The following is a 27585-nucleotide window of genomic DNA, read 5'->3' on the forward strand; positions in this document are numbered from 1 at the left end:
GTCGATTGGGCAAGCTATCCTGATGATCAGCGTTCTACTGGTGATTACCCAGTTTACCTCGGACATAATCTAATTTCATGGAGTTCCAAGAAGCAAGCCACTATTGCTCGCTCTAGCACAGAATCTGAATTCCGTGCTCAAGCTAATTCCATTACTGAAGTCTTATGGATTTGATCTCTTCTTGCTGATTTGGGATACTCTATATCGGTTCCTATTGCTTGGTGTGACAACATTGGAGCTACTTACTAAGCTGTCAATCTAATCTTTCATGCTCGAACCAAACATGTAGAAATCGATTATCATTTTCTACGAAATCTAGCTACTAGAAAGCAATTTGCAATTCGGTGCATTCCCACCTCTGATTAGATTGCTGACATCTTTACAAAACCTTTGGCTTTAGGCTGGTTTGATCTACTTCAATCCAATCTTTACATTGCCCCGTTCAGCTTGAGCGGGGCATGTTAACAGTAGTACATAAGGATTAGGGTATTTCCAAGATAAAGATAATCTCAGTGTAATCTCTATCTCAATGTAATCCCATCGTATCAGGATAAGTTTTTAGGACAATCACTCTATCTAGAGTCCTATCTTATCCTACTAATTGGTTCTTGTTCTTTATCTTGTATACTAACAATTGTAATCAACTTCTACTTCTATCATTATAAATAGATAACTAGGATCAGTCAAAACTCTCTGAATCCTAGAATACTTTCTTCAATTATTCTCTACTTTATTTTTTTGTTTTTATTTCTTTGTTTCAACTCTCTGAAATAGAAGATGGGGAAATTACTATTGATCAAACTTCTTCCATATCTGCTTGTTTTAGGGATTAGGTTCATTATTTTCACTACCTGACAGTTCAGCAAGCATGTCAGCAATGCCAAGGATTGAAGTAGTGTCAAACTCTTCCCAAGTGGGTGAAGGCAGATTATCCTAGAGGACCCATCCATTTATAGAAGAAGAATTTAAAATCTACCACCGGATTAGATTTCACACCACAAAGTCCAAGTCAAAAATTGTTTAGAGTATTTATATAGGTTCTGATGAGTTCCAGCGTTTAAAATGCCACTCTCATTGGGAATATTAACGACTTAAAGTAAGATATGTAAAAATTTCATGCATAACTATTGTAAAATTTTAAACCATTTAAATATTAATTATAGAATATTTGCTAATATCTATTTGAATTATAAAAGGGCATACTCTTTTGGATCAATATATTATTATTAAATGATAAAAAAAAGATGTTCTTGAAATGATTATATACAATACCCATATTGATATTTTAGTTAATTATAGATATTATTGTATCATGTTTTAATTAATATAAGTTACTATTTACATTATAATTATTCTTCTTATGCAATTATATTATTTAACACTATTTTTGTGAAATCGTATATAACTAAAATATATTTCACGAAGAAAAATAAAAATGAGAGTCACCTATAATGACAAAATTGAAAAATATTTTTTTTGAAAAAGAAAAATATAATGGACTAGAGAATATGATAAAGTAGAATTTGTGAAAAACAATATAAAATATTTCAATGCACTAGAGAATATGATAAAATATGTCCGTTAACTTGAACTTCAAAGCTCTTTCTTCTCTCTAGACTTCTTATTCTAATAAAGTTTAAAATTACTATATAGAAAAAAAGGTCTACAATTCTGATCATAAATATCATGGGTATTTGAAGATGGGAACTTTTGCATGAATTTCACAAGAAATTTTCATATTGGCATAAAACTTTTCTGTTTGAGAAAATACTTGGATAAATATGCAAGTTCAAATTGGAAAGGAATTTACAAAAAATAAAAAATGAATGGTTACAAATCAAGACAAAAATACTATAAAAGGCCATTTGCTATATATGGGAAAATATAAAAGGTAAAGGTGTTCATCAACATAAACCTATAAGACACAGTGTTGTTCAAAGTGAAAATAGTATGTAAATAATTGAAAATCTAGTACCAGATAAAATCTATAGTTAGTAGAAATGCAACCAATACAATTTAGAATGGTCATGCCTTGCAGTTCAAATCACCATGTATTTAATCAAATCCCAGTGCCCTTGATCAAGCATTTGTCTGACAATAAGGTTTAGGCTAGCAGGTTCACTTTGTGTGCTTTTAAGGACTACTGTTCAGCTATTAGATGTCACAGTTGTCCTTGGCATCCCTACTGTTGCAAATGGATTTTCAAATTCGAAGAACTAGGCAACTGAATATGCTGAGGCGTACCTTCACTCTAACATGACCTCTAGTTTATTTCAGGATAGATAATAGCTATTTTTGTTAAGCTTTCTCCATCTATATCTGAAGGCCGGTAATTTACCAAACTTCATTTCAGGAAACTCTCTTACACTGATTCCTATGGAAGAAATTTACACTCTTTATCCAACTTTAATTGTAACCACATTTAACTCCAAAAAGCTCTTTAAAGGTTTTTCTTTCTTTCTTTTGTTTGCAGAAACTAAAGTTCGTTAAACGGTTTACATAACTGGTTTTTTTTTTTGGGTACATATATAACTAGCTTTCCTGAGTATTACGGTGAGGAGGAGCGAGATCGATATGGAGTTTTGAAGTCTTTCCCTTTGATTTCTCCTTTTCTGTTGCACTCGAATTCATTCACTTTTAGGCTCTAAGGTACGAAAGCGTTAAAGTTTTTTTTTTTTCTTTCATGAGGTGGGCTCCTAAGAAGTTATGATATTCGGCAACGAGATTGGTTTTTGTTTTGTTTTTTCCCCCTTAAACTAATTAAAATTAAAAATAGAAGGGATTTGTGTAACTGTTTTACCACCTAAAACTGTTGAAAGGTACACAGACAAAGATTGACATACTATTTTTGCAGGAAAAAAAAGATCAACATACTATTTCATTTCTGAAAATTTTGCTAGTGAACTGACCAAGACCTCAAGTCTTTATATTCCTTCTGCATTTTTATTTTTATTCATTTTTCCTTTGGTAAGATGTAAAAAAATATGTCTCATACTTTAAACGATCGATCTAGGTAAAGAGATAGTTCAGTTCAGGAGACGTGAAGGTACTCATTTTTCTTTCCACTTTTGTCTTCGATCTTCCTGGTTAGCTGCATCTTTCTTTTTATCTTTGATATTGCACTACACAGCTTACCCCACTCGTACCCACCCAAATACGAATTATTGAGTACAAACCTGTAAAGTTCCTAAAGAAAGGGAGAAATTTGTCAGCAGCAGTTCTTTCAACAAAATTCTAAGCCTTAAACCCTAATATTAGTGCTCAGATTGTAGTGAAACGAAGACGATTCAAGTTTGGAAAACAGAGAAGAAAAAAGTACTGGGTAACGAAGTTCTCCATTAACATTGAACTTGTTATTGTAAACTAAAAGAATCATTGAATAACCTACACATATAGGTGTAAGTTTCAGGTTGAATGTCGGAAACCAGAAGACTAGCAACTGAACAAGAGCTGAGCAGAAGAACGATGAAGACAGCTGGCATCTCTTTAGATAAAGAGAAACGTTCAGCCTCGAGATGTAAACATACAAACGAAAGAAGGAGCGAGCCTCGAGCTAGAGAGAAAGACAAGTTGTATTTCTTTACCGTAAAGAGAGAATGTACGGACTTGAATATGCAAGAAAGACGACCTAGAGAGAAAGAGCGAGAGAGATTTGAGCGGGTGCACCAGTACGAAGAGAAGCAATGAAGTAAAGATATTTCAAATCAGACTAGACAACTTCATCATAGTCTTGTTCTTCTTCTGGTTTGTCGTCGTTTTCTTTCTTATCTTTTTCTTTTCTATTTCTCTATTCCTCTTCGAGTATAAACTATTAAAGGAAAGAACAGTCACAAGGAAAGCAACCTCGAGAATCAAAAGAGATCTCTAAGATCATCTGTGGGTACAAAATGAAATCTGTGCTCAAAGATCTGCTCCTTATTAGAAAAGGAAATATAAAAAATGAGAGCCTGGAATCATAGTACGCTCGAGTGCAAACCCGTACCCTATTCATCTATTGCTAATGTCTGATATTTACTGCTGCTAATTTGTCCGATACACAATAAAAATTAGAGATAAAACGCTCAAACAATTCAGCCGCGGAGTAGTGGAGAATTAAAAAAGAAAGAAAAGATGAATTTCGTGAAGAATTTCATGGAAGAAGGTAACTAAAATAACTAAGGTGTACCTGGAGCTGGAGAACTCATAGAGCTTCCCTCTGGGAGAGAAGACGATGAGCGCCACTTCAGCATCGCAGAGAACCGAAAGCTCGAACGCCTTCTTAAGCAGACCATTCCGACGCTTTGAGAAGGTTACCTGCCTGCTGGTGGCGTTCTCTATCCGCTTCATCTGCGTCTTCCCCCTCACCATCTTCACTGCTTGAGAAATGCGCGCAGTGAACAGCGAAATAGGAGGAGGATGAACGAAGATGATCAAAAGACTGATCGTATATTTGCAGATTCAGCGGAGGAAACAAAAGACAAGAACGAAATTTTAAGTCAGATCAGCCGAATCCAGGAGAAGTTTCAAGTCAAGTTTTCAAGTTTCAAAGCAGCTAGCTTTGAGAGAAGAAGGTAGAAAACATGATAATAACCAAAATCTTACCTGAGACTGCTGAAAATCTCAAAAAAGCTTCCACCACCTCTAAAAATAGAAAGATTGAAATCCCACAAAAACGCTTCCAGAACCAGAAAAAGGGAGGTTTTACATACAAGTGTTCAACACTCCCAGACTTGCCTTTTATCCTTATTCCCTTCTCTCTCCTTTAATTACTTCTTGACAAACAACAACAGAACAGGAGCAAGTTGAGGAAAAAAAAGGCCAGTATCTCACCTTACCTCTTTTCCTGTTTTGGTAAATTCCACAGCACAAAGTTACAGGCATGAAACCAGAGAGAGAGAAAGAGAGTGAAATAGAGAGGAGAGAGGAGAGAGGAGAGAGGAGAGCGAAACAACCAAACGAAACAAAGGCTAATAACAAGACTTTGTTCGCTCTACCAAAAGGCTGAGTCGATCCCCAGTAAAAAATAGTTAGTCCGTACACATGTTAGAAACACGTCAACATCCTTCGTACATTAACGTACTCGCGTGGCTAGTTACATATAGACACGTGTCTGCGGTATTCATCGCCATCCTCCGCCTCGTCAAGTGTGAACGGACCGCGTCACGTGGCTCCTCCTTGTGTGTCGCGTCCAAACCTACTTTATTCTATCGAGCAATGTTGCTCGCTCTACTGGCAGCAACGCTCGACGCTCTGATCTCGTTCAGATTGGAGCTTCACAATAAACGAGGTGGGACCCGACGTTGTTAAAGTTGAAAACAGTGAAATATTCCCGCGTGAATCATGTTTATTTGATTTGCTTCCTACTGATGCAGTTACGGAGTATCACTACCCATTCGACATCTTCTGTTCCTTTTCTTTTCTCGTTTTTCGGTTGGTGGGTGGTGGCGGCCCCACGAGATGATTATTTACGGAAATGCCATTAGATAGTTAAATAAATATATTTTTTGTTCAGATATATTTCTCTATTCACAATAAATAAATAAAGATAATTCTTTTTACTCTTTTGTGTTGTAATGACGGCACCGACTTGGCGGTTTTTTTGCCATTTATGCTATTGGCGTAGGTTTCTCGTTTCCCAAATCCTTTTTTTTTTTAATTGTATAATTAACGATAGAAGAAATAATGACGTGGGGACCACAGCCTGGACACTCGACACTGGAGTGGCTTTAACTTTTTCTTTATTTTGACTTTTGGAAGCGAAGGCCACGGGTGGGCCCTCCTTCTATGTCTGGAGAGAGTTCGCTTCCGTCAGGGCAACGTCCGTTCGATCAGCCTTTACAGCCTTGCATGAGAAATGAAAAATCTCTCCCTATTCATGATATTCTCGATGCAAAGTTATTAAAGGCTGTTGGAACGATGTGAGCACAGGCGTGTCATAATTGAAGCCAATCTCGTCAGGAGCAATGATTTCATGAGCACGCTCCCATCCGTAGATATCGTGGGCGCCCCTGTCGTGTCCATCGGTCATTGTCTAAAATTTTCAGGCATTTTCAATTTTTCCGCCTCAGACAAGAAGGGGAATTGTAAAGTTTTCTATTTAAAGCCAATACATGGACAGACAGAGCTTTTCTTAAGACCATTTCCCTCAAAAGGGATGAGGTCTAAGACAGGCTGTCCTTTGTAGATCCAACGGTCTACAATTGATCTCAAATCCCATTATCTCTCCATCTGATCTGACTATTTCTCTATCCCTTCCTACGTCATGCCTCAGAAATAGGGTGTCGTCAACTTTATTAAATGCCCAATAATTCTGATTCAGGTTCAGGTATCTTATGTTTAATTGTATAATAAATTTTGGTTTATTTTTGGGAAAATTACGATCATACCTGTATTTGGCTCGATTTATAATTTGGTCCCGAACTTCAAAATGCGACAATCCATTATTCAAATTTTCAAATTGCGATAATCTAATACCTAAATTTTCAAAATATGATAATTTAGTATTTGTCATTAACCAGTTCATTAATCAGTTGCTAAGTAACATTTAAAAGGTTAAAAATCCCTTTAAATGCCATCTAATTCTTTTTGTCAATCATTCAAAACGTTGATAAAAAATTGAACAGTCTCAAACCTTATCTTTTTCTATTCATAAAAGTTGGTGAATGTTCAGAAGAATTTAGAATTTTTGATTATTCATTTTATTATAAATGTTTAAATGATTGATAAAAAAAATTAAATGACATTTTTAGGACATTTTTAACATTTTAAATGAATAAATTAATTAACAACAAATACTGGATTGTCATGTTTTAAAAATTTAGATAATAAATTATCACATATTGAAAATTCGGATTCTGAATTATTATATTTTAAAATTCGGATCAAATTATCACTCAAAGTAGGAATTTTCCATTTATTTTATCATTGAGGTTTTACAAGGTAGAAGATAGGACGGTTATGGACATTGGGTGGGAGTGGGTCGGCCCAATCGGCAGAATCAATCATTCGTTGACCCATCAAGTGGGAAAGGTCCAATAAGTGACAGGAGGGTCAGATCTGGGAGGGAGGGAAGGAGGGAGGGAGGGATTGATTTCCATTTCCCTCGGAACTGGACCAATCAGGACAAGACAACGTAGAAAGCAAGTGTATTGCGTAATTCATACCGTTTTTGGCAAAGTACTGTAATAACGACTAAATTGACACATACCTTTTACCTGTTCGTGTCGTTCAGTTATTGGTCCACCGTGCAGCCTTGGAGGGTGTTGTGTATAGAATCCACATCATAAATACTGATTGACCCCACATCAATTGTTTGTTTCTGATGCACATGTAATTATAAAAGTAGAAAGGTTCCTTTCCTTCCTTCAAGGGTAAACATGTCATTTAGGTAATCCCTTTAAAGCGAAATCTTTCCTTTTATGAATAACAATGCTGCTTCCTTCCTTTGGTTTCCTTCACATGTTGCCCTTTTCTTTTCTTTACTCACTCTTGGAGTTTCACAGCTTGGAAGGCAACAATTAATACGGCCAAACAGTTTGTAAAATGACTCTTCATGGTCATGGTTCCAACCCACTTGCAACCCCTCGAACTTCAGTCCAAAAAAGAGTACAAATATAAATATGTATAAACTTTATATTTATATTGTGCACAAGGCTTAGTTTGGAAAGAGTATAAATGCAAATATGTAGAATGTAAAACTTTTATATTATTTTGCATGGAAAGAATACAAATACAAATTAATAGAGTGCAAAACCTTGTATTTTGTATGTATTTGCATAGTACATATTTGTATTTGTACTCCTTCCAAATTGAGCCTAAGTTTATTTTGGAAAGAGTGCAAAAATAAATATGTTAGGTGCAAATATAAATGATGTCATTTTTATGATTCTTGCATGTTCATATTTGCACTATTCCCAAATGGAGTCTTAATTTCAGTATGGATAAAATAATATATGCATGAATTTTATACTAAATTATACATTTTTATGTATCATTAAAAGTAGGCATTATGAACGCATAAAAAAGCTCCATGCTAACTCTTTTCTCCTATGCAGTTATTTTGTCTGATGAAAAAAAAAACTATGAAAACATTTTTTTCTTCCAATATTTCAACTCAACCATCATCTAGTTTTCTCATTGTCACTTGTTTTAATGCTTATATACCTACCAATATATACAAGTTGTAGAGGAAAATTTACCTATATAACAGAAACAAAATATAGCAATTTGTATAAGTTAGTATTTTATTTGTTTTCCATTCAAATTAATTATTTTAATTGCTTATCCTTTGCTGGTTTCAAAATATTTTGGTTTTTCTAAGAGCCTATATTATTGTGGTGAAAACTTTGTTATTGATTATAATAGCATATTTAGATTGAAGAATATGGTGTTATTGATTATATCAGCATATTTTGATTTGATAAACATGTTGCCTTCTATGATTACTACATATCTTGTGTTTTTTTTTGTTAATCTCAGATCTAGTAGAAAGGAATTCTACTTGAGCTAATATATTGTTTTATTCTCTTATTATATGTCTTATATCTTATGCAATGAGGAGATTCATCAAGACTGAGAAAATCATACATCCGCATGGGACTTATGCACAAGAGTTGAACACCAACTTTAACCCAAAAACCTAAATCATTAGGTTGTGGGTCAATCCCTTGTATATAAGTTCCTTTCCAATATGGGACTCTTAAGTCCATATATTTATACGTTAATTTGAACAATCTCCTACTCATGTGTGGGTCTCTTCTACATTGAGTGCTCTGTACTCCTTCTCGAAAGCCATTATCATGTTGCTAAGCTTAGAGCCCATTTGGTACAGCTTCTACATCAAAGGTGAGTAGCGATGCTACCATGGTGATTTGTGTTCCAGAAAAGCTACCTAGAGTAGCTTCCTATTATAGTCACGATTCTGACATTTGGAACATAGTGACACATATTCCAGATTTTCACCAAACATAGCGGTCCCAAATGCCCTCTCAAATGGGCACTTAATGTGCACTAACCAAGAGCCCTTTATTCATAACCATAGAAGAGCCAACTATGGAATACATTTCCATGGATAGAGTCATTACGGGAGATCAATTGCTTTTACCAACCACTCGACTGTGGGAAAAATCAATAAAGTCATAGGAATCATCGCGTACCTCTTAATACTTGTGCCCAATGGAACCTTTCGCTCTAATACCAAGGAGCCCATAAGTGAGTATGGTGACTTATACTCAAGAGTTAAACATCATCTTTAAACCAAAATTGTAAGCATTTAAGTTGTGGACTAATCCTTGTATACAAATCCCTTGCATCTCTTTCCTTTTTCTAATGCGAAACACTCTTCACTTCATACACTCACACATAAATCCCAACATTATATAACAAGTGGAAAGAGTATCATTAGAAAACCATCCATACACATCAGTCCCAACTGGGCTAGGCTCACATGTGCACATACACCTACCTACCACCATTCCTAAACGTTTTCATGTTTTAGAATTTTTCTCATACACTCACCATGTTTCGGCTATCATCATCAATATATATCATATAGAAAGAAGACATTAGATAGAACAACTATGCTCATAATGTTCTATAGAAAGGTTGTTTTATGCTTCATCCTCTATTTCTCTCCCACATTCTTGCTATTGTTTTTCTGCTCTACTCGATTTTGCATTACATAATGGACTTTGGTTCATTGATTTGAAATGTTAGCGCATACTATACGCCAAGGCATATATAGTAGTTGCATCTGAAGGCTGATCCAGTGCAATTATATTCATTTGATCAAGTAAAGTTGTTATATAAATAGATGGGTAAATGGTTGTTTTCCTTGCTAGGTAAAAAAATGACGACAATTGATTTCTTTTTCCTTGTCCCATCCAAAGCACATGTTCACCAAATTATTCTAAAATGCCTTTAATACCGTTCAGACACAATATAAACCAACTTTCTATGATTATTAAACCCTCATAAATTACTGTAAAGAACATGCACCACCTTTTTACAACATTGAAATGATCAAAGTATCTTTTACCTTTTTAAGATCATGTTAACCCACCATTATTATCCATCATGATCTAAGTCAATTTCATCCATAAAAATAAGATTTAAAAGAGTACAAATATGTACAGTATAAATACATAAAAATAAAAAACCTACGGCCTAAACGGAATGGAGTATGGGAATTGAGAGGGATAAAGTACGATGTTGTAAACTGATACAAACTAAAAATAAAAACCCTAGGGACGAATAGAATATCCAAGCATCCATTCCTTTCCTCTTTCTTCCTTCACATCACTAATCACTTTTTTTACTGAAGTAGTAATAAAAAAAAGAGAGAGAGAGAAAGTTGGGAGAACAAGGACGTAGAGTAGTAGAATTTGGGAAAATGCAAATTAGAGAAATGGGGAAGTAATTAACTATATATAAAGTTGAAGTTTGGCGTGGCCACATGCTAATGCAATAAACGAAGGGGATGTTTGGAATTGTGGCCGTTTTTCAAAAAAACAGTGCCACGTCGGATCTGCATAGGTGTTTCAACAAACGCCCATATATATAAATGTTTGGTTCAGGCGTTTATCGAAAAATCGGGCATGCCTCGTAAATCGGGACCCCACCGATGTATAAAACGTCAAATTTGGTGTTTTATGCATCGGTGAACCATTGCCCCCAACGGTTGACTGATTGGCGATTACGTGTATCCTATGTGGTGCTTACCTGTCAACACATACATGAAAAACAGTGACGAAAATCACCTTACCAAACAGAGTAGTGTTTCTCACTGCCTACGAGGCAGAAACACTCCCAAACAAAATCAAAGCATTTTCTTTTGTGAAAAACGGGTCTTAGAAGCATGGACGTTTTTTCTTGAAAATCGGTCCCAAAAAACACCCATACTTCCAAACACCATCTAAGTTCCTACAAACTCTGATTTGCTGAATCGAAACTATTTTTACTAGCTATGATAAGGAAAAACCCTCAAATCCTGAACCCATTACAAGTGACACGTTTAACCTAAATTGCATTTTAATTTTATTTTTGAATAGTCAGTTTCATTTTACCAATGTTTCATATTGTCCCTTTAGGCATTTATGACCCTAAGATGAAGATGCCCTTCCTATATATCACCAGAGTTATCCATGCAGTCTTCTTGGCTTCGACAAGCTCAAAAGACTGAAAATCAGTCTTTTTCTATTTGGTCATTAAAATTTGGAAAGATGAGAAGATATGTTTACGGAAAGACTTGAAAAGACCAAAAACACCAAATTTTGGGAAGCTTCAAATGAAGTTTTCTAATCTTTTTACATGATAGATAGCCTCTAAATACATTTTTAAAAGCCTAGTAGATCGAGCCACTTACCAAACAGTCTTTGTCTTTAAAGACAAGACCCCAAAAGCTTAATGTCTTTTGGCCATCTAGGCTGTCAAAGATCTTCTTAAAAGGATTTGCAAAACAACACGAGCTTTTGGAGTCTTGTCTTTAGAGATCTAGACCATTTGATAAATATCCTAATCTACCATGATCTACAAAGCTGTTAAATGAAAGATTTTAGGTGCAGAAAGACCGAAAGCTATAAAGCTTCCAGATTTTTGACTATTTTGAGCTTCCATGAGCTTTTCACTTTTTCAGGGAATAAGTCTTTCTAGCTTCTTGTCTTTTCATTGCCAAAAAGAAACAGATCAAATTTTGGTCTTCCAAACTTTGAAAGGCCCCAAAGACCACACAAAATACTTGCCAAATGCCTCTTACTTTTCTTGACTTCCATCTTTTGCATCATTTTTGCTCCAAAAGTTTATGTTAATGTATTCCTCTTTATTTCCTATTTTATAACATGCCATCTAATAAGATGTAAAAGTGGTGCATGACTCATTGGGCAAAGGTTGCCCTTTATCCTTTGCTTTTTCTTTCAATTAAGCCTCATATTTTGTTTTTAACTTTTTAGTGGGCATACCTATTTATTAAGGACCCTTTTTCCTTAAATAATTTTATGTATTCTTGAATCTTCCAAGTTGTTTTTTGTAATATTAAGGGTCAGTTTGGAAGGAGTACAAATACAAATATATAGAGTGCAAAGCCTTGTATTTTGTATTATTTTGTATGTATTTATATTCCTTCCCAACTGAGCCTAAGGTGTTTCCCTATAAGAGTAATGAAGCGGATTTTGAGTTTTCAAACTTTTTTTTTACTTTCATGATCATTTTTTATATTCTCCATTATGTTAATTTTTTTTATAAATGAAATCTGTCAAATTTCTATGATGGGTGATGATGATGATGATGATGATGATGATGGTACTCTCATTGTCTTTTAATGATTCATCTCGTTAGAAAAATAAAAGTCCTAAGCGCAATACTATTTTGTTCTCTTGTGACTAAGACTATTCAGGATAATGGTACTCTCATTTCCTCATGGCATCACGTTGAGTTGTTGACATCCTCATATTCTTTTTCTATTAGTTGTTCTCATCATGCTAAAGCAAGATAATCATGCAAGTTGGGCATCTAAATAGGTTTAATAAGGCCAAGTGCCTAAATTCCTCACGGATGCTTAATTTTATTCTTTTTATATGGAACGCACAATTTGAAAGTTATGGTACCACCATAGGATGGGTTACTCTAAGGTACCTATACCTTTTGCAGGAGTTCACATCTGCACCCCACAACGTCCCACAGCACATCCCTGCCATGCATTGGGAACATCTTCCAATAATAGTACCAGTCTTGATAATGTCATCATTGGGAGATGTTTCCAATACATGACAGGGATGTGCTGTGGGGCGCAGATCTGAACTTCTTTTGCAGATGCAATGATATTTTCTTTCTAATAATAACCGGATTCATGTATGGTGGTGGTGGTGATGGTGACAGTATTGAGTTCACGTTCATATTATAATCAATTTTTCATCTTCTTGTTATAGTGACCAATTACACCTACTTAGTTGGTAGCAACTTCCTTTTCGAGCTTTTTATTGTATTTCTGCAGCATCAATTATAGAATGCCATTCAACATCTTTCGTGGCTTTTTTAAATGTAAAATAGATTCACTATGGTGCTTGTAAATCATTAGAGAAGCTTGAACAAATTTATGTGGCCTCTCTCTACTCTATTCCTCATCCTATAGAGAACACCAGTTAGAACGTTTTATTCACAGTGAGAGAAAGAAAAAACAAAAAAAATGTTATTTACTAAAATACCCCTATAGTTTCAAAATTTACTAAAACCTACCTTATAGTTTGTGTTTTACTAAAACATCCCCTATAGTTTGCAATCAATTTACTTAATCGACCTTACATTAGATGAAAGTTGAAAATGGCAGTGTTAACACTAAAATCCATTCAAATAAATTTAACCAACATCAACTAAAAACAGGAAATTCATTTTTGTCCCTAGTGAAACATGGAGAACCACTCTATTTTTCTCAATTTGGTCAATTTTGTTTTCTACATACAAAAAAGTGTGAAGGATACTTTTGGAATATACAACCATAGATTCATACCCTTGAACATTTTTCACTCAGTTTAGGGGTACTTTTGGAATAAACAACCATGGATCCATGCCCTTAAACATTTTCACCTAGTTTAGGTGATCATGTTATTATTTTCATATGGCAAAACAATAGTTCTTAATAAAAGGTTGATTAAGTAAATAGGTTGCAAGCTATAAGGGGTATTCTAGTAAAATCCAAACTATAGGATAGGTTTAAGTAAATCTGTAAAACTATAGGAAGTATTCTAATAAATGATCTAAAAAAAGCAGTACAAGATCTAATATGGCTTTATCTATAATGTCTCATGCTAAATTACCAGAGGTCCCTTAAAATGCACATGCTTTTTTAAGTAAAACTGAAATAGAAAGAAACCTCAAATTTTCTTAAATATAAAGTTAACCTTCTTTAGATTCATATTGAGGGTTTTGAATAATAGTCCTTCCCGTGAGCAAAGGACAATAGAGAGGAACATAAATTTATGCATTTTGCATTTTTCATGTATTCCCTACGTTATGCCATCTTTTGTTTGCTTGTATTTTTTATTAAGATGGTAGTTTCCTTTTCCTCATGAATTCTTGGTCTCCAAGCTTGGCATGGACTACCAAATGAAAGAGAGGGCATAGCAACCCAAGATGCCCATTTCTCTCTCTCTCTCTAAATTTAAGCTAAGATTCACATGAATCTATAAAGACAATATCACATGAAAGAGAGGGCATAGCAACCCAAGATGCCCATTTCTTTTTCAACCACATTTTTCTATATTTGCCGTCCGACCTATATTGTCCTAATAGAAATATATAATAAAAGGAACATTTTGATCATAGGAAAATGAATTACTAATTTCCTGATTTGGTTGGCAACCCAAGATGCCCATTTCTTTTTCAACCACATTTTTCTATATTTGCCGTCCGACCTATATTGTCCTAATAGAAATATATAATAAAAGGAACATTTTGATCATAGGAAAATGAATTACTAATTTCCTGATTTGGTTGCATAGGAAATGATGTTGTCCAATCCGAGGTATTTCGAACCAAGGTGCAAAGACTGAAGCCACACACTGGAATCTGCAACCAAGAGGGAAGGTCAGAGGCCCGAGGAGTTATTCCTTGGGTAGTTACTCCAACGCTCGTGTTAGTTAAATTGAAGGGTAGGTGGTCGGGCCGAGTAGGTAAGAACAGTGCTAGTTCGAGCAGAAGAGGTGGAGCAGAGGTATTCAAAGTCCAAAAGTCCCTTACCTTGAGTGGAGGTTACCTATTTATAATTGGACATCCGTGTTCTAATCGGATGAGGCTTTCGGGGTTGTCGGGATGAGGTTATCCGCCGAAGTCTTCGAGATGTCCCCTCTTCCCCAACGAAGTTAACTTCCTCATCCATGCAGGACACTCCTTCTAGGTCATGGTTATCCATCATGCGTGGTGTCGACGTGGTTAGAGAGAGAAGATGGCCATGAAGACTTCCATGTGGCATGCTTGGCCAGTTCAACCATAACCCAAACACCAATCCCTTAGTTCCGAAGTCGGGGAGTGTAGTGCTCGGTCGCGGTTAGGCATGGAAGAGCTTTGTGGTCCTTGGCTGAGGAACTCCAACTTGTTAATTAATTTTTCTTTTCCAGGTTGAGTGGCCCAAGGTGAAGCCGGTTTATGAGGTGAACTGGCCAATTTGAAACTCATTTCGTTTACGAGACGGGTCGGCAATTGCGCCATTTAGTCTTCCCAAGGTCACACACGTGCAGAGTGCGGCATCGAATCGATGTGTTGATCTAACTTCATCAGGACCGTTGGTTGGCTTTATAAAAGGGGTGGGTGAAGAGCTATTTCACTTTGTCATTTGCAAAGAGTTTGCTCCTTGGAATTCGACGAGAAATAGTCCTCAGTTGGTGCTTCGGTTATTCCATAGTGTAGTCTCTTCATTTCTTCCGGTAAGATGTTTTCATCATCCTCATCTTCTTATTCTTCCTATTCATCCTCTTTTTCTGGTTCATCGAGTAGTGAGTCCAAACTAGGGTCTCATGCCAAGGCTATCACGCTCGTCGTCTATGTGACCGATGGCCACGGGGCCAAGATTGACAAACTTGGGGGTGAGGTTGAAGTAGTGGAGGAGGCCGCGGTGTTGGGGGATCAAGGTTGATGACGCCGAACTAGAAATAGTGTCAGATGAGGGGCCCAACACCCCTGCGCAACTCCGTAGCCGCTTTGCGTCCACTCCGTGAAGTCTGACTCCGGGGGACTTGGCTTCAATCCAAGCTCTATACTGCAATTCCATGGAGTATGAGCTAAGGTGCCCGAGCGCTGGAGAGAGGGCTACCTCGGCTCATCCTAGTGAGCTCTGTATCTATGAGCATAGCTTCATAGTTGGGCTAAGGTTTCCTTTAAGCAAGAGTATTGCTACGGTGTTGAGGTGGTACCATGTCCAGCCGGATGCCCAACTCCTTTAGGTATCTATCTGACTTCTCTGCTAGTATTTGGTCCATGATATAGACATTACCCAGCAAATGTTCACTTATTTATTGCACTTGAAGAAGCCCCAACAAGGTTACTACTATTTCTCGACTCGACAGTATAACAAAGTGCTCATCGGGGCTCCCTCCTTGGTGAAGCACTAAAATGAGAGGTTCTTCTTTGTGTGTTGCTTGGGGGGCTGGCCATTCCCTACCGAGCTATGTGTCCCGAGGACCGAGGTGAAGCCGCCAACGAGGTCGAGCTGTCTAGGGAGGAGTTGTCGGTCATAAGGCAGGTAGAGAGGGTTAACGTGCTAGAACACACGTCATTCTTGATGCTGATCCGTGCCTAGCTGATGAGCAGTATGGCCGAGCACTACCAGTCTGGTTCGTGGGTTACACAGTCTTTCCTTTCTTTATTTTTTTGGATCTTGTCTTTACTTTGTTCTGACTTCGTGGCGAATCGTGCAAGAACAGACATGGCTAGTGCTGAAGAGAGGACAAGTGTATGAGGGTCGTGGCAAAGAGGAGAGCATAAGCAATTAAGGCTTTAGGTGCACAACCCAGGGTCACGAAGTAGCAGTGGCGTTCGACAAAGTGCATGCCTCAGCAAGGAAAGAGGTTGAGGCTCCCAGATGAAGAGGTTGTGGCTTAGTTTGATCGCCCGTTATCACCAAGGGGGGACATTCCAGAGCGTTCCGCGATAGAGAGCTCAACCGAGGTGTATATACCGTTGTAGTATGTTCGGCTAGAGGACACCCTTGAGACAGAAAGGGTGTCTGAGAAACTCGCCTGGGGTCTGATGCTCCCCGACATTAGGTAGGAGGCCATCAGTCATACTAGCGAATTCTTGGAGAGCGTGGCCATGCACCAAGCCGTAGTGGTGAGTTCTACTTCCTTTGTTGTTGTTTATTACTCCTCATTTCTCATACCGATAACTTGTCATTTTTGCAGTCTGTCTGCTCGGTCGTTAGTCATGTCAATTGCCTTCGCGTACTGCGACGCCTTTGTGAGGCGCAAGAGGTCGAGTACAAGCAGTTGAAGGCAGAGTTGGCCGAGATGAAGTATGGTGTCGAGGAGAGGGACGACACCGTTTGTAAACTAAAGGGCCACATCTAAGACCTGAAGGGGATGCAGGATGCATTGAGGAAGGAGCTTACAGACGCCAAGGTGAGATTGCTCGGGCAAAGGAAGAGGGCGTCATTGAGTACAAGGCTTCGGAGGCCTACTAGAACGATTTGGACGACAACACCACCGAGTCTTGGCAAGAGGGGTTCTCTCTTTTCTAGCGAAGAGTCATGTGTCACTTCCCGAAGGTGGCCGAGGTTGTTTAGCGGTTCAACCTGTTCGATGCCCCTACGCCTAAAGGGAATGACACCATTGCCGATTTCCAAGAGCGAGCAGATGAGAACCTAGCTGATGATTGAAGCGCTTCCCTTGTCTTTTTTTTTCTATTGTATGCAGCTCGGTATGTTGAGCTTTGATCTCTATAATTAACTTTATAATTAATTAAAAAAATAATCTTTTGATGAGCATCCCTTTCTTTTCTTTCACTGTTACGTCTTGGAAACGAGTTGATTGTGGATCTCAGACTTGTGTTGGCTGAGGTGTCCAATTGTCGAGGTCATGGACTCCATGGCCTTGGTTTTAAGCTAGTTGAGGTGCTTCCGAGCTCTCAATATCTTTGGGAAGCTCATGGCGCCTAGTCTCGGGGGAGGCTTGTGCTCTGACTAGGCTAGCCATGTTCCTCGGTTGGCTCTAGTCTAGTGGTTTGTCAATTGGGTATGTGGAGTTCGATGGTTGTCCCCTTGCCCTTTGAGCAGTGATGTTGTTCCCACATGGGGCTCGACCATTTTAAGTCAGTTGGGTCTCTATTAGTCGTACTAGTTCGAATCGACGGTGCCGTTGTGTGGTGTGTGTAGTGACGCTTCGAGCACCTAAGTCGTTGGAGTTCGGCTAGACGAGTATGTGTTGTGCTTGGACACCTCAACCGTTAGAGTTCAGATGGGTGTGTGTGTGTTGTGCTTGGACACCTCAACCATTAGAGTCCGGCAGGGTAAGTGTGTGCGATGTACTCATCGGTCGTATGCAAAAATATGAGACTTCATTTCTTAGATAATGTAGGGTTGGTGCTGCCCTTGCCTACTGGTAGTACATCCTTAGTTCCCAGTGTTCCAGCTCCTCAGCTCCGGCTTTCCATTGAAATCTTCTAGCTTATAAGTGCTCAGGCCAAGGACTTTGGTCACCCTATACGAACCCTCCCAATTGTGTCTAAGCTTCCCTTCTCCCGGTGTAGGTACTATGACATTGTGGAGGACGAGGTTGTCTATCTTGAACTCCCTCCTCCGAACTTTAGAGTTGTAGTATTGTTGCGCAAACATCCTAAGGTGTGCTCAGTTGCGGGCTTCCTCCACTAGGTCGAGCTCTGCACAGAGATCTTCATTGTTCGTCTCATCATTATAGAGGTCGGTTTGGAGAGTAGGAGAACCAATTTCCACGGGGTCATTGCCTCATATCCGTATGTTAGGTTGAACGGTGTCTCTCTGGTTGTTATTCGTGGTCTAGTTTTGTAGACCTAGAGGATGCTTGGCAGTTCCTCCATCCATCTACCCTTAGCCCTGTCAAGTCTAGTCTTCAAGCCGTGGAGCAGAGTTCAGTTGGTCATTGAACGACTATAGTCTGGTGATCTATTTTGAGCTCTGTGTAGAAGGCCTCGAACTACCAGTCGATGAATTGGGAGTCGTTGTTAGTAATGAGGACCCGAGGAATGCCAAAATGATAGATAATGTTCCGCCATACGAAGCTCAAGCGTTATGTGCATTGATGTGTTCTAAGGGCTCGGCCTCCACTCACTTTGTGAAATAGCCCACCGTGACGAGGAGGTACTTCTTCTACCCGGCCACGGTAGGGAAGGCCCCAAGGATGTCCATTCCCCATTGGGTGAAGGGCCACGGACTGGTAATGGGTGTTAGGGGAGCCGCTAGCTAGTGGTGAAGATTGGAGTGCCTCTAGCTGTGGGCGAGCCTCTTTGCTTCGGTTCGGTCGAGAGGGAGGGTGTCGTCCTATAGGTACTGTATTATGGGGTCCATCCACGATGGCTCTTGTTGAACATGGAAGATTGGTCGGGCTATCTTTGAGATGCTAGCCTGTGCTAGGATGTCCATCCTGAGAGTCGTGTTGAGGTCTGCACGGGGCAAGCTAGCGAGCTTTGAGAGTGCGTCACCTCGGATGTTCTCGGCTCTGGAATTTGCTATATGGTGAAGTGTCCGAGCCATAGGATGAACCCCTGCACTTTCTGCAGGTAGCTCGCCATAGTTCACACCCTTGCTTCAAATTGGCTGGTGACAGGATGATTACTAATTGGGAGTCACTGAAGGCCTCTACTCACCTAGCTCTGATGTCTTCGGCGAGTCGAAGTACAACTACTAGGGCTTTCTACTCAGCCTCATTATCGGATACTTTGAACTCGAACTTAAGGGCATGCTTCAAGATGGTATTGTCTATGCTGAGGAGGATGAATCTGGCTTCACTGCCTTGCTGTTGGACGAGCCGCCCACATGAAGAGTCTAGGCTGGTGGGACCTCGGTTGGATCCTATACTGAGAAGGTGCAATCGGCTAGGAAGTTGACTAAGGTTTGGGCTTTGATGGCAGGCCTTAGTGCATAGTTGATGTCAAACTCACTCATCTCCATGCTTCATTTGATCAGGCAGCCAGACGTCTCTGGCCTCTATAGGACCTACTTAAGCGGTTGATCGGTGAGCACTCGAACACTATGCGTCTTGAAGTATAGTCTGAGCTTTCTTGCCGAGGTGACTAGGGTCAGGGTGACCTTCTCCAGGTTTGAGTACTGCGTCTCTGCGCCTATAAGGACCTTGCTGGTGTAGTAGATCGTCTTCTAGGTCTAGCCTTCCTCCTTTACCAGGACTGAGTTGTCCACCTCATCACCAGCCAATAGGTAGAGCAGGAGTAGGTTTCTTGGGTTCGGCTTTATGAGTAGAGGTGGTGAGCTTAGGTAGCTTTTTAATTCCTAGAAGGACCATTCACATTCCTCAGTCCACTAGAAGTCTTATCTTTTTTAACTCTTTGAAGAAGGGCAAGCACAGGTCCGCGAACTTGAACATGAATCTACTGAGCACGGCTATTCGTCTGGTAAGGCGTTGCACTTCTTTATATGTTTGCGATGACTGCATGTCGATGATGGCTTGGATCTTTTTTGGGTTAACCTCGATCCCCCTCTGTGAAATCATGAACCTCAAGAACTTGCTAGAGCCAGCACTGAAAGCACACTTTGTCGGGTTCAGCTTCATCTGGCATTTCCTTAAGGTGCTAAAGACTTCCTTTGGGTCGGCTAGATGTTGCTCGCCTTTTCTTGATCTTCACTATCATGACGTCCACATTTTGGCCGAGCTGATCCCGGAATATATGGTTCACTAGCCACTGGTAGATAGCGCTGGTATTCTTCAGACCAAAGGACATCACTTTGTAGTAGTATAGTCCTTGGTCGGTGATGAAGGTCGTCTTTTGTTCATCATCTGGGTGCACTTGAATCTAATTATAACCCGAGAAGGCATCCATAAAACTCAAGAGTTCGTTCCCCACCATTGCGTCGACGAGCTAGTCGATCTTCAGTAGGGGAAGCTATCTTTAGGGTAAACCCTATTCAGGTCAATGAAGTCAATGCAAATTCTCCACTTCCCATTGGCCTTCTTAACCATCACTACATTCGCCAGCCAGTCTAAGTACGTGACTTCTCGAATGAAACCGGCGTTGAGCAATTTCTGCGCCTACTCATTGATCACCTACCACCGTTCTGTGGCAAAACTCCTATTCTTTTGCCTCACAGGTCGGTAGTGCGGGTCAGCGTTTAGGCGGTGGGTGATGACCTTGGGTTCAATCCCTGGCATGCCTTCTGCCAACCAGGAAAACACGTTAGTGTTGTCCTTGAGGGGCTATACAATGTCATCTCAGAGGAAGTCTTCCAGGAAGGACCCAACCTGAACTGTCTTCTTGGGGTCTTCACTAGAGAGAGGCACTTGGATGAGATCTTCCACGAGCTGACCACGATGTGTCCGCAGTTCATCCCTCAGGTCCATGTTCTCTGTGTTGAACGTCTCGACGACGTGCGGTCTTCTTCGACAGGCCGTTAGGTAACACTTTCTTGTGGTCCTATGGTTCCCATGAGCAACGCCTAGTCCATATGGGGTCAGGAACTTTACAGCCAGGTGGTATGTAGAGACTGAAGCTTGTAGAGCGTTCAATGTTGGCCGACCGAGGATGGTGTTAAAGGGGGAAAGGGCACTAACAACAACGAAGTTGACCATTACCGTGGTGGTGATGTTACCATCCCCTATCAGCAATGGTAGGGTGATCTTCCCCTATGGCATGAGGGAGTCCTTGGAGAATCCTACTAAAGGAGTGAGACGATCCCTGCTGATGCCGAGCTACTCAAAGACTTCTTCGAGAGGATATCAGCCAAGCTCCCAATGTCAACCAATTTACGTCAAACTTCAAAGTTGGCCAATTTTGTAGTTATCACAAAGGTGTCATCATGTGGAGTTTGGAGCCCCCCTAAGATCGTCATCAGTGAAGGTGATCATATCATCTTTTCATCATCTTTTCTGCTCTCCCCCCAGATGCCATTTCGCCTGAGATGACAACAATGACTCCCGCTGAGGGAGCTCGAGCTAGTGGTGCGTCGGGGCGATGTGCTTCCTCCTTTGGCATGTACTGCTTGATGTCCACCAACCCTCCAAGGTATCCACACCTGACGAGGTCCTCCAAGTGGTGGCGCAGATCACGATAGATAGCTTTCAGTCTTGTGGTTGTAATTTTGATGGAAGTTGCAGTATTTGTCTCGACTTCTTTTGTTGTTCTAGGACTTCATCTTCTCAGACCACCTAACAAAGTTGCGGTCGTGAATCTGCATCAGGATCTCGGCCCGCAGAGCATTAAGGGGGATGAAGTTCCTATACATCAGTGATGGAGTCCTCGATCTTCAGTCAGGTCATCGGTCTTGCCTTTTGCTCTTTTGGTCTAACCTGCGCTCATCATGGTCCTTTCTCTTCCGGTCGTGTTGCTCTTCCTTGCTCCTTTGCAATGCCTGGGCTTCTTCGACATTCATGTACTTTTGTGCATGCTTCATGAGTGTCGTCAGGTTGGGGGAGGATTCTTCTTTAATGAGAAGCTAAACATAGAGGAGTGCAGGCCACTCATGATAGTTGTCACTTCTACAGACTAGTCCAGGGCTCGGACCTGTAGGCCTCGTCGTTGAACCTTGCCAACTACTCTCTTAAGGTCTCTCCCTTCCTCTACCGCACATGCATGAGGCTAGCCAATGTCTTCTAGTGTTTCTGACTAGCTGTGAACTATGCCAAAACTTAGGTCTCCAGTTTCTCCCAAGAAGATATAGACCACGGAGGAAGGGAGGCAAACCAAATTCTAGCAACTTCGTGGTGGGTGGCGACGAAGGCCTTGTACATTAGTCCTTCTGAAGAGCCATGCAACATCATCACAGCCTTGAATCCTTTGACGTGGTCATTGGGGTCCAAGGCTCCATTGTACTTCTCGAACTTCGGAGGTCACCAACCAGCTGGTGGGAGTTTTTCCACTATCTCTTGAACAAAGACTGTTTCCTTTGCGAGCTGGCTATGGTGTTCTGTGGGTCGAGCCATTGGAGGAGCTGCGCTTCTATCTACTTGGCTATGTTCCAATTTGGCTAGTCGTTCTCTCAGTTCCCTGGTCTCAGTGTCTCTGTCAGCTGGGGCCACGCCCACGAACCTTTCTCCCTTTGGAATTGCATGTTGATCTTGGACTAAAGTAGAGTCGACTATCGAGATTGATGGTTGTGGTGGACGTTGGCCGAGCCGTTCTCTTGTTGGTAATCAGGTGGAATGGTGTGACTTGCTGTGAATGTCATGTGCACAGGACCGAACTGGAGAGTCTAGTCTTCTAGATGGCTGCTGCCTTTCATGGTCACGTCGAACCCTGTGTTTGTCTGTGTGGCGCTTTTTGAGGTCCTTAGTGTTATGATCAGCCATGGTAAGTGCCTGCACGGCAGGGTGAATGGTCTGAGGGGCATGAGCTGGCTATCCCAATGTCTCCATCATTGCAAGAATGTTGTCGACCTTCTATTGCATCACCTAGAATTGCATAGGATCGACTGTGGTCTACTATTGGGGCTCTTGAGGTGGAGAGCTACGGTGAGAGCAGGAACCCAAGATGGGGATTGGGCTCCAGAGTGGTCAAGTGTGTTTCTAGGCATGGTTATTTTGAGTGCACAGAAGGAGGTTTGGGAAATGACTTTTTGTAAGGTTCCCACAGACGGCGCCAATTTGATGTTGTCTGATTCGAGGTGTCCCGAACCAATGATGCAGTCAGATTATCCTGCCAAATAGATGAAGCTGAGTTGGAAGGATTAAAGTCACGCACTGGAATCTGCAACCAAGAGGGAAGGTCAGAGGCTCAAGGAATTATTCCCCGGATAGGTACTCCGACGCTCAAGTCAGTTAAATCAAAGGATAGGTAGTTGGGCGGAACAAGTAAGAACAGTGTTGGTCCAAACAAAAGAAGTAGAACAGAGGTATTCAAAGTCCAAATCACTTATCGTGAGTGAAGGTTACCTATTTATAACTGGACATTCGTGTTCTAATCGAATGAGGGTTTCAGGATTTAAGGATGAGGTTGCCTACCAATATATTCGAGATGTCTCCTCTTCCCACAAGAAACGCCTGTATCGGCATATGCCGTACTGGGCAGATAGCGAATAAGCCAAATCCCACCTGCAAGGACCCTTGTTGAACGAATCGCCTGCTTACATTCAATACTCTTGTACCTCCCAGTCGGTCACTCAACCAAAGAACCCTTGAATTTAGTTTGCTTTGTGTTACGTCGATCTGGCCGTTCCCCTTGTCATTTTGAGTGGCAAGATTAGTGATTGCTGAGGATTCTTGCATGAGATAATTAAGGGTTAGCTAGGTATAGGCGGACCAGGGGGATATCCCCTAGTTTTGAGACTGTCCTTCTCACATATAATTAGTTGTGGATGATAGGAGGTGGACCCCATAATCCTTCTGATGCTTTGTACAGTTGGCCAACTAAATGATGTAGTGTAGGAATAGGACCTGCACCATCACATGTGTAGTATACCATGTATTAATTGCTCCCAATGCGTCATTGGCTTGGATGGTAATGTCATTTGCATTGGCACAAAAAGTGGGGAATGCAAATAAGGTGAGAACAAATTCTGATATAAAAGTTTGGGAAAATTCTCGATCAGTATCCTTTACTTTGGGCCTAAGAGTTATTTTGGTCCCCAAACCTTAAAAAAGATACAAATGCTTTACGAGTGTTATCTAATTTTTTTTATCAACTATCCAAACATTGTCAAAAATTTAAGTCTCAAATTTTTGTCTTTTCTATTCAAGAAAGTTGGGAAGACCAGAATGCCCAATCAAACATAACCTCAACTTTCTTGAATAGAAAAGGGCAAAGATTTTGGACTGTTAATTTTTTGTCAATGTTTAAATGGTTAATAAAAAAAATTAAATAACACTTGAAGGGCATTTGTGTCTTTTTCAAATGCCACTTAACGATTGGTTAACAGCTAATTAACGACAGGTACCGGATTAACTATCACATTTTAAAAGTTTGGGTACTAAATTATTGCATTTTAAAGTTCGAGGACCAAAGTGACAAATACAAATATTAATCGAGAATCTTTTTTACTTTGTTTTATATGGTTGTGGTGTGGATAGAGTAAAATAAAACCTAAAACAAGGTGAAGTAAAACTCAAAGTAGAGGTGAATTAGAATTTATTATAGCTTCGGGTCAAATTTCGATAAGGGTAAGGTTCAAAGTATCAGTACTCGTTACTACTTCAACTTTTTATGTCCTAGACAAGGTACAAAGTAATAATTATCATTTGGATCTTTTAAACCATCTAACTTTCAACATTACACATGCTAGTGACTTTTAAAATCAATATGCATCATACAATATGTATCAATATGTTGTGATATAATATTTTAAACCAATCTTATGAAAATCTTTGACAGCCAAATGTATTTTGAAATATGACATACATGTAAAACATGGATTTGAATTTGATTCATTTACATAATATCTTATATGAATTTTGATTCCATGAAATATCAATAGGGCTGTCAATGAGTCAGGTTTGGGCCAGGATCTGCTAGAACTAGAATCAATCCGACATGAAATATTGAGGACCCAAAACCGAATTAAACATGATAGAATTTGTAATTTTTAGACCCAGTTTCGAATTGGTCAGTTATATATATATATATACATGCACACATACACGTTTAATATATTAAATATATATTATACATCATATATATTATATGTATATAGATCGGGTAAGGTCTGAATCGATTTGGGACTGAGTGGAACCAATTCTAAATCAATAATAATTGGGACACAATATCAGGCATGGTTTTTAAAACCGAAACGGTCAGGGGTCTGGTTACCAGTTCGAACGGTTAGCCTGTTCTAACAAAAAAAAATAAAAAAATTGAAAAACGGTCAAAACCGTTCGAATGATTAACCAGCTGGTTCAGTGGTTTATTGACCAAAATCAACGATTTTAAAAGAAAACGGAACCAGTCAGATAATCGATTCCCGGAACCATGTCCAACCGGCTCAATCAGGTCGGACTCAACTCATTGACAGTCCTAAATATCATTAAACATGTACAAAATTAGCATAAATTTATAAAGTTAGATATAAAATAAGATACATATACTAGAAAACATTTTTACATCTTATTCTATATACATCCAATTATGAGACTAAATAAATATATAAATCCAACTTAAACAAATTGATTCTAATTGAAATCATACAAGATCTGATCCACTTTTCTCATTAGCACTCCCCTACATTTCTATTAATGCAAACAAAATTGCACCCAAAGAAACTATATGTTTACCCCAATTTGGTAACAATAACATGTGCGATGTTACTTGAGGTACTTGGGTAGGTGCCAACTGAGTACACTAATAATATTTCTTGCGTCATACGAGATTCTTTTTTATTTTTATTTTTTTATGTATGGCTGTAAGCAATGAATGGACTAGATTCACTACGTACACTTACCACTTAACCACATCAAAGTGGGGGTCAAACCCTAGGACAACAGTGGAATGGCGCTTACATTGGACTTCTCCACAAAAAGCTGTATTCATTGATGATCATGAGTATCACATGGACATGGCATTGCATTATTGAAACAAATCTCTCTCTCTCTGCAACCACTACGTCCATTGTCCAATGAGGGACAAGATGCCTTAAAGCCCAATAAAAACCAATAGAAAGAGGAAAATTCTATGTATCTTTCTAGATCTTTGCTTCTAGCTTTTAATGGCCACAGGAGGAGGCTGAGGTCATTAATGTTGGCCGGGACCGCCAATCAGGTGGTAGGGTACCACTGGTTTACTAGAAAATGCGGGCATCAACATCAATGGAAAGTTACAGACACATGCAACCAGCTGGCTTGAAACGGTGACCACTCATCATCCATTTTTGTGAAACTGCAGCGATGCCAGACAGAGACTTTTGAGATATTCTGAATCTTCCTAGCAGCTGGGCGTAAACCTATAAATCTTTATCTGCCAAGTAATAGCAGACGACCTTTCTTATTCAACAGGATTCAGGTAGCCAATCCCACATATATTTACTATTTAGGATAAGACTTGAGTGATGATAAAATGATGATATAAATGAGTATGCGTTTTTTTTTTTTTTTTTGGATTGGGTTGTGCAATCAACCCTATTCTCTCCCTCTCCCATCTCAGCCATACATTGTCAGCCACTTGCAATAAGCCACATCATTATACTTGCAATAGCCACGTATGAGTTCGTATAAATAAAGACTTTCAAAAGAAAATCCTTATCACGTTTCTTTCACTGAAGTAAGTATGTGTTTCAAGAGAAAAATTAATTAACCGAATGTTAAGTCCTTCAAAACATAGAGAAATATCTTCCTTCTTGCCGAAGATGACGTTTTTCTTTCTTTCTTACCGGTTTATAGACCTGTTCATGGGCCGGGTGGCCCGATGGGCCGGCCCGGCCCGGCCCGACCCCCGGACGGGCTTGAACAGAATTTTTGGCCCGCGGGCTTAACCTCGGGCCAAAAAGCCCGGCCTGCATAAAATTCGAGCCGGGCTCGGGTTTTGCCAAAATAGCCCGGCCCGGCCCGACTTATAGTTAAACTTAAGTAAACCCGGCCCGACCTATAGTTAAACCTAAGTAAAAACCCTATGTGATGTCTATTTGAATAAATGTTTTAATTTGATGTCATTGATTCACTTGTAGACCCATTGTTCATTTAAATAGGGGAAAAAAACATTTAAATTAAAATAGAAAATGTCAGAAAATTTTGAATTTCTTTTATTAGGTCGGGCTTCGAGCTTTTCATCAGGGCCGGGTCGGGCCCAAGTTGTAGGCCCGTTGGTCGGGCCGGGCTCGGGCTCGGGCCTAACAGTTTTCTGTTAATAAAGTGTCAAAGCCCGGCCCAGCCCATGAACAGGTCTACCGGTTTATAACTTCTTCCCACCCATGTTGCATCCTTTTCTGTTCACATCTACTCCCACTTTTTTCCCATCCATCTATTGCAAAGCACAACACCACCACCCTTATTTTGGGACTCGGTTCCA

At 39.7% G+C, this 27585-nt stretch overlaps 1 protein-coding gene across 1 annotated transcript in view; it reads right to left on the reverse strand.

The window, feature by feature from the left end:
- Nucleotides 1-4918, reverse strand: part of LOC104608344 (MADS-box protein SOC1-like) — a 29499-nt gene extending 24581 nt beyond the window's left edge. Inside the window, exons 1-2 of the mRNA XM_010274299.2 lie at nt 4582-4918; nt 4166-4417 (exon numbers count right to left, since the gene is read on the reverse strand). Of these exons, the coding sequence (XP_010272601.1) occupies nt 4166-4347 (182 nt within the window). The 5' untranslated portion in view covers nt 4348-4417; nt 4582-4918. The remainder of the gene's footprint in view (nt 1-4165; nt 4418-4581) is intronic.
- Nucleotides 4919-27585: the final 22667 nt, after the last annotated feature.

This window comes from Nelumbo nucifera, chromosome 6 (assembly GCF_055504915.1).
Source record: "Nelumbo nucifera cultivar China Antique chromosome 6, China Antique-T2T, whole genome shotgun sequence".
Lineage (NCBI taxonomy): Eukaryota > Viridiplantae > Streptophyta > Magnoliopsida > Proteales > Nelumbonaceae > Nelumbo > Nelumbo nucifera.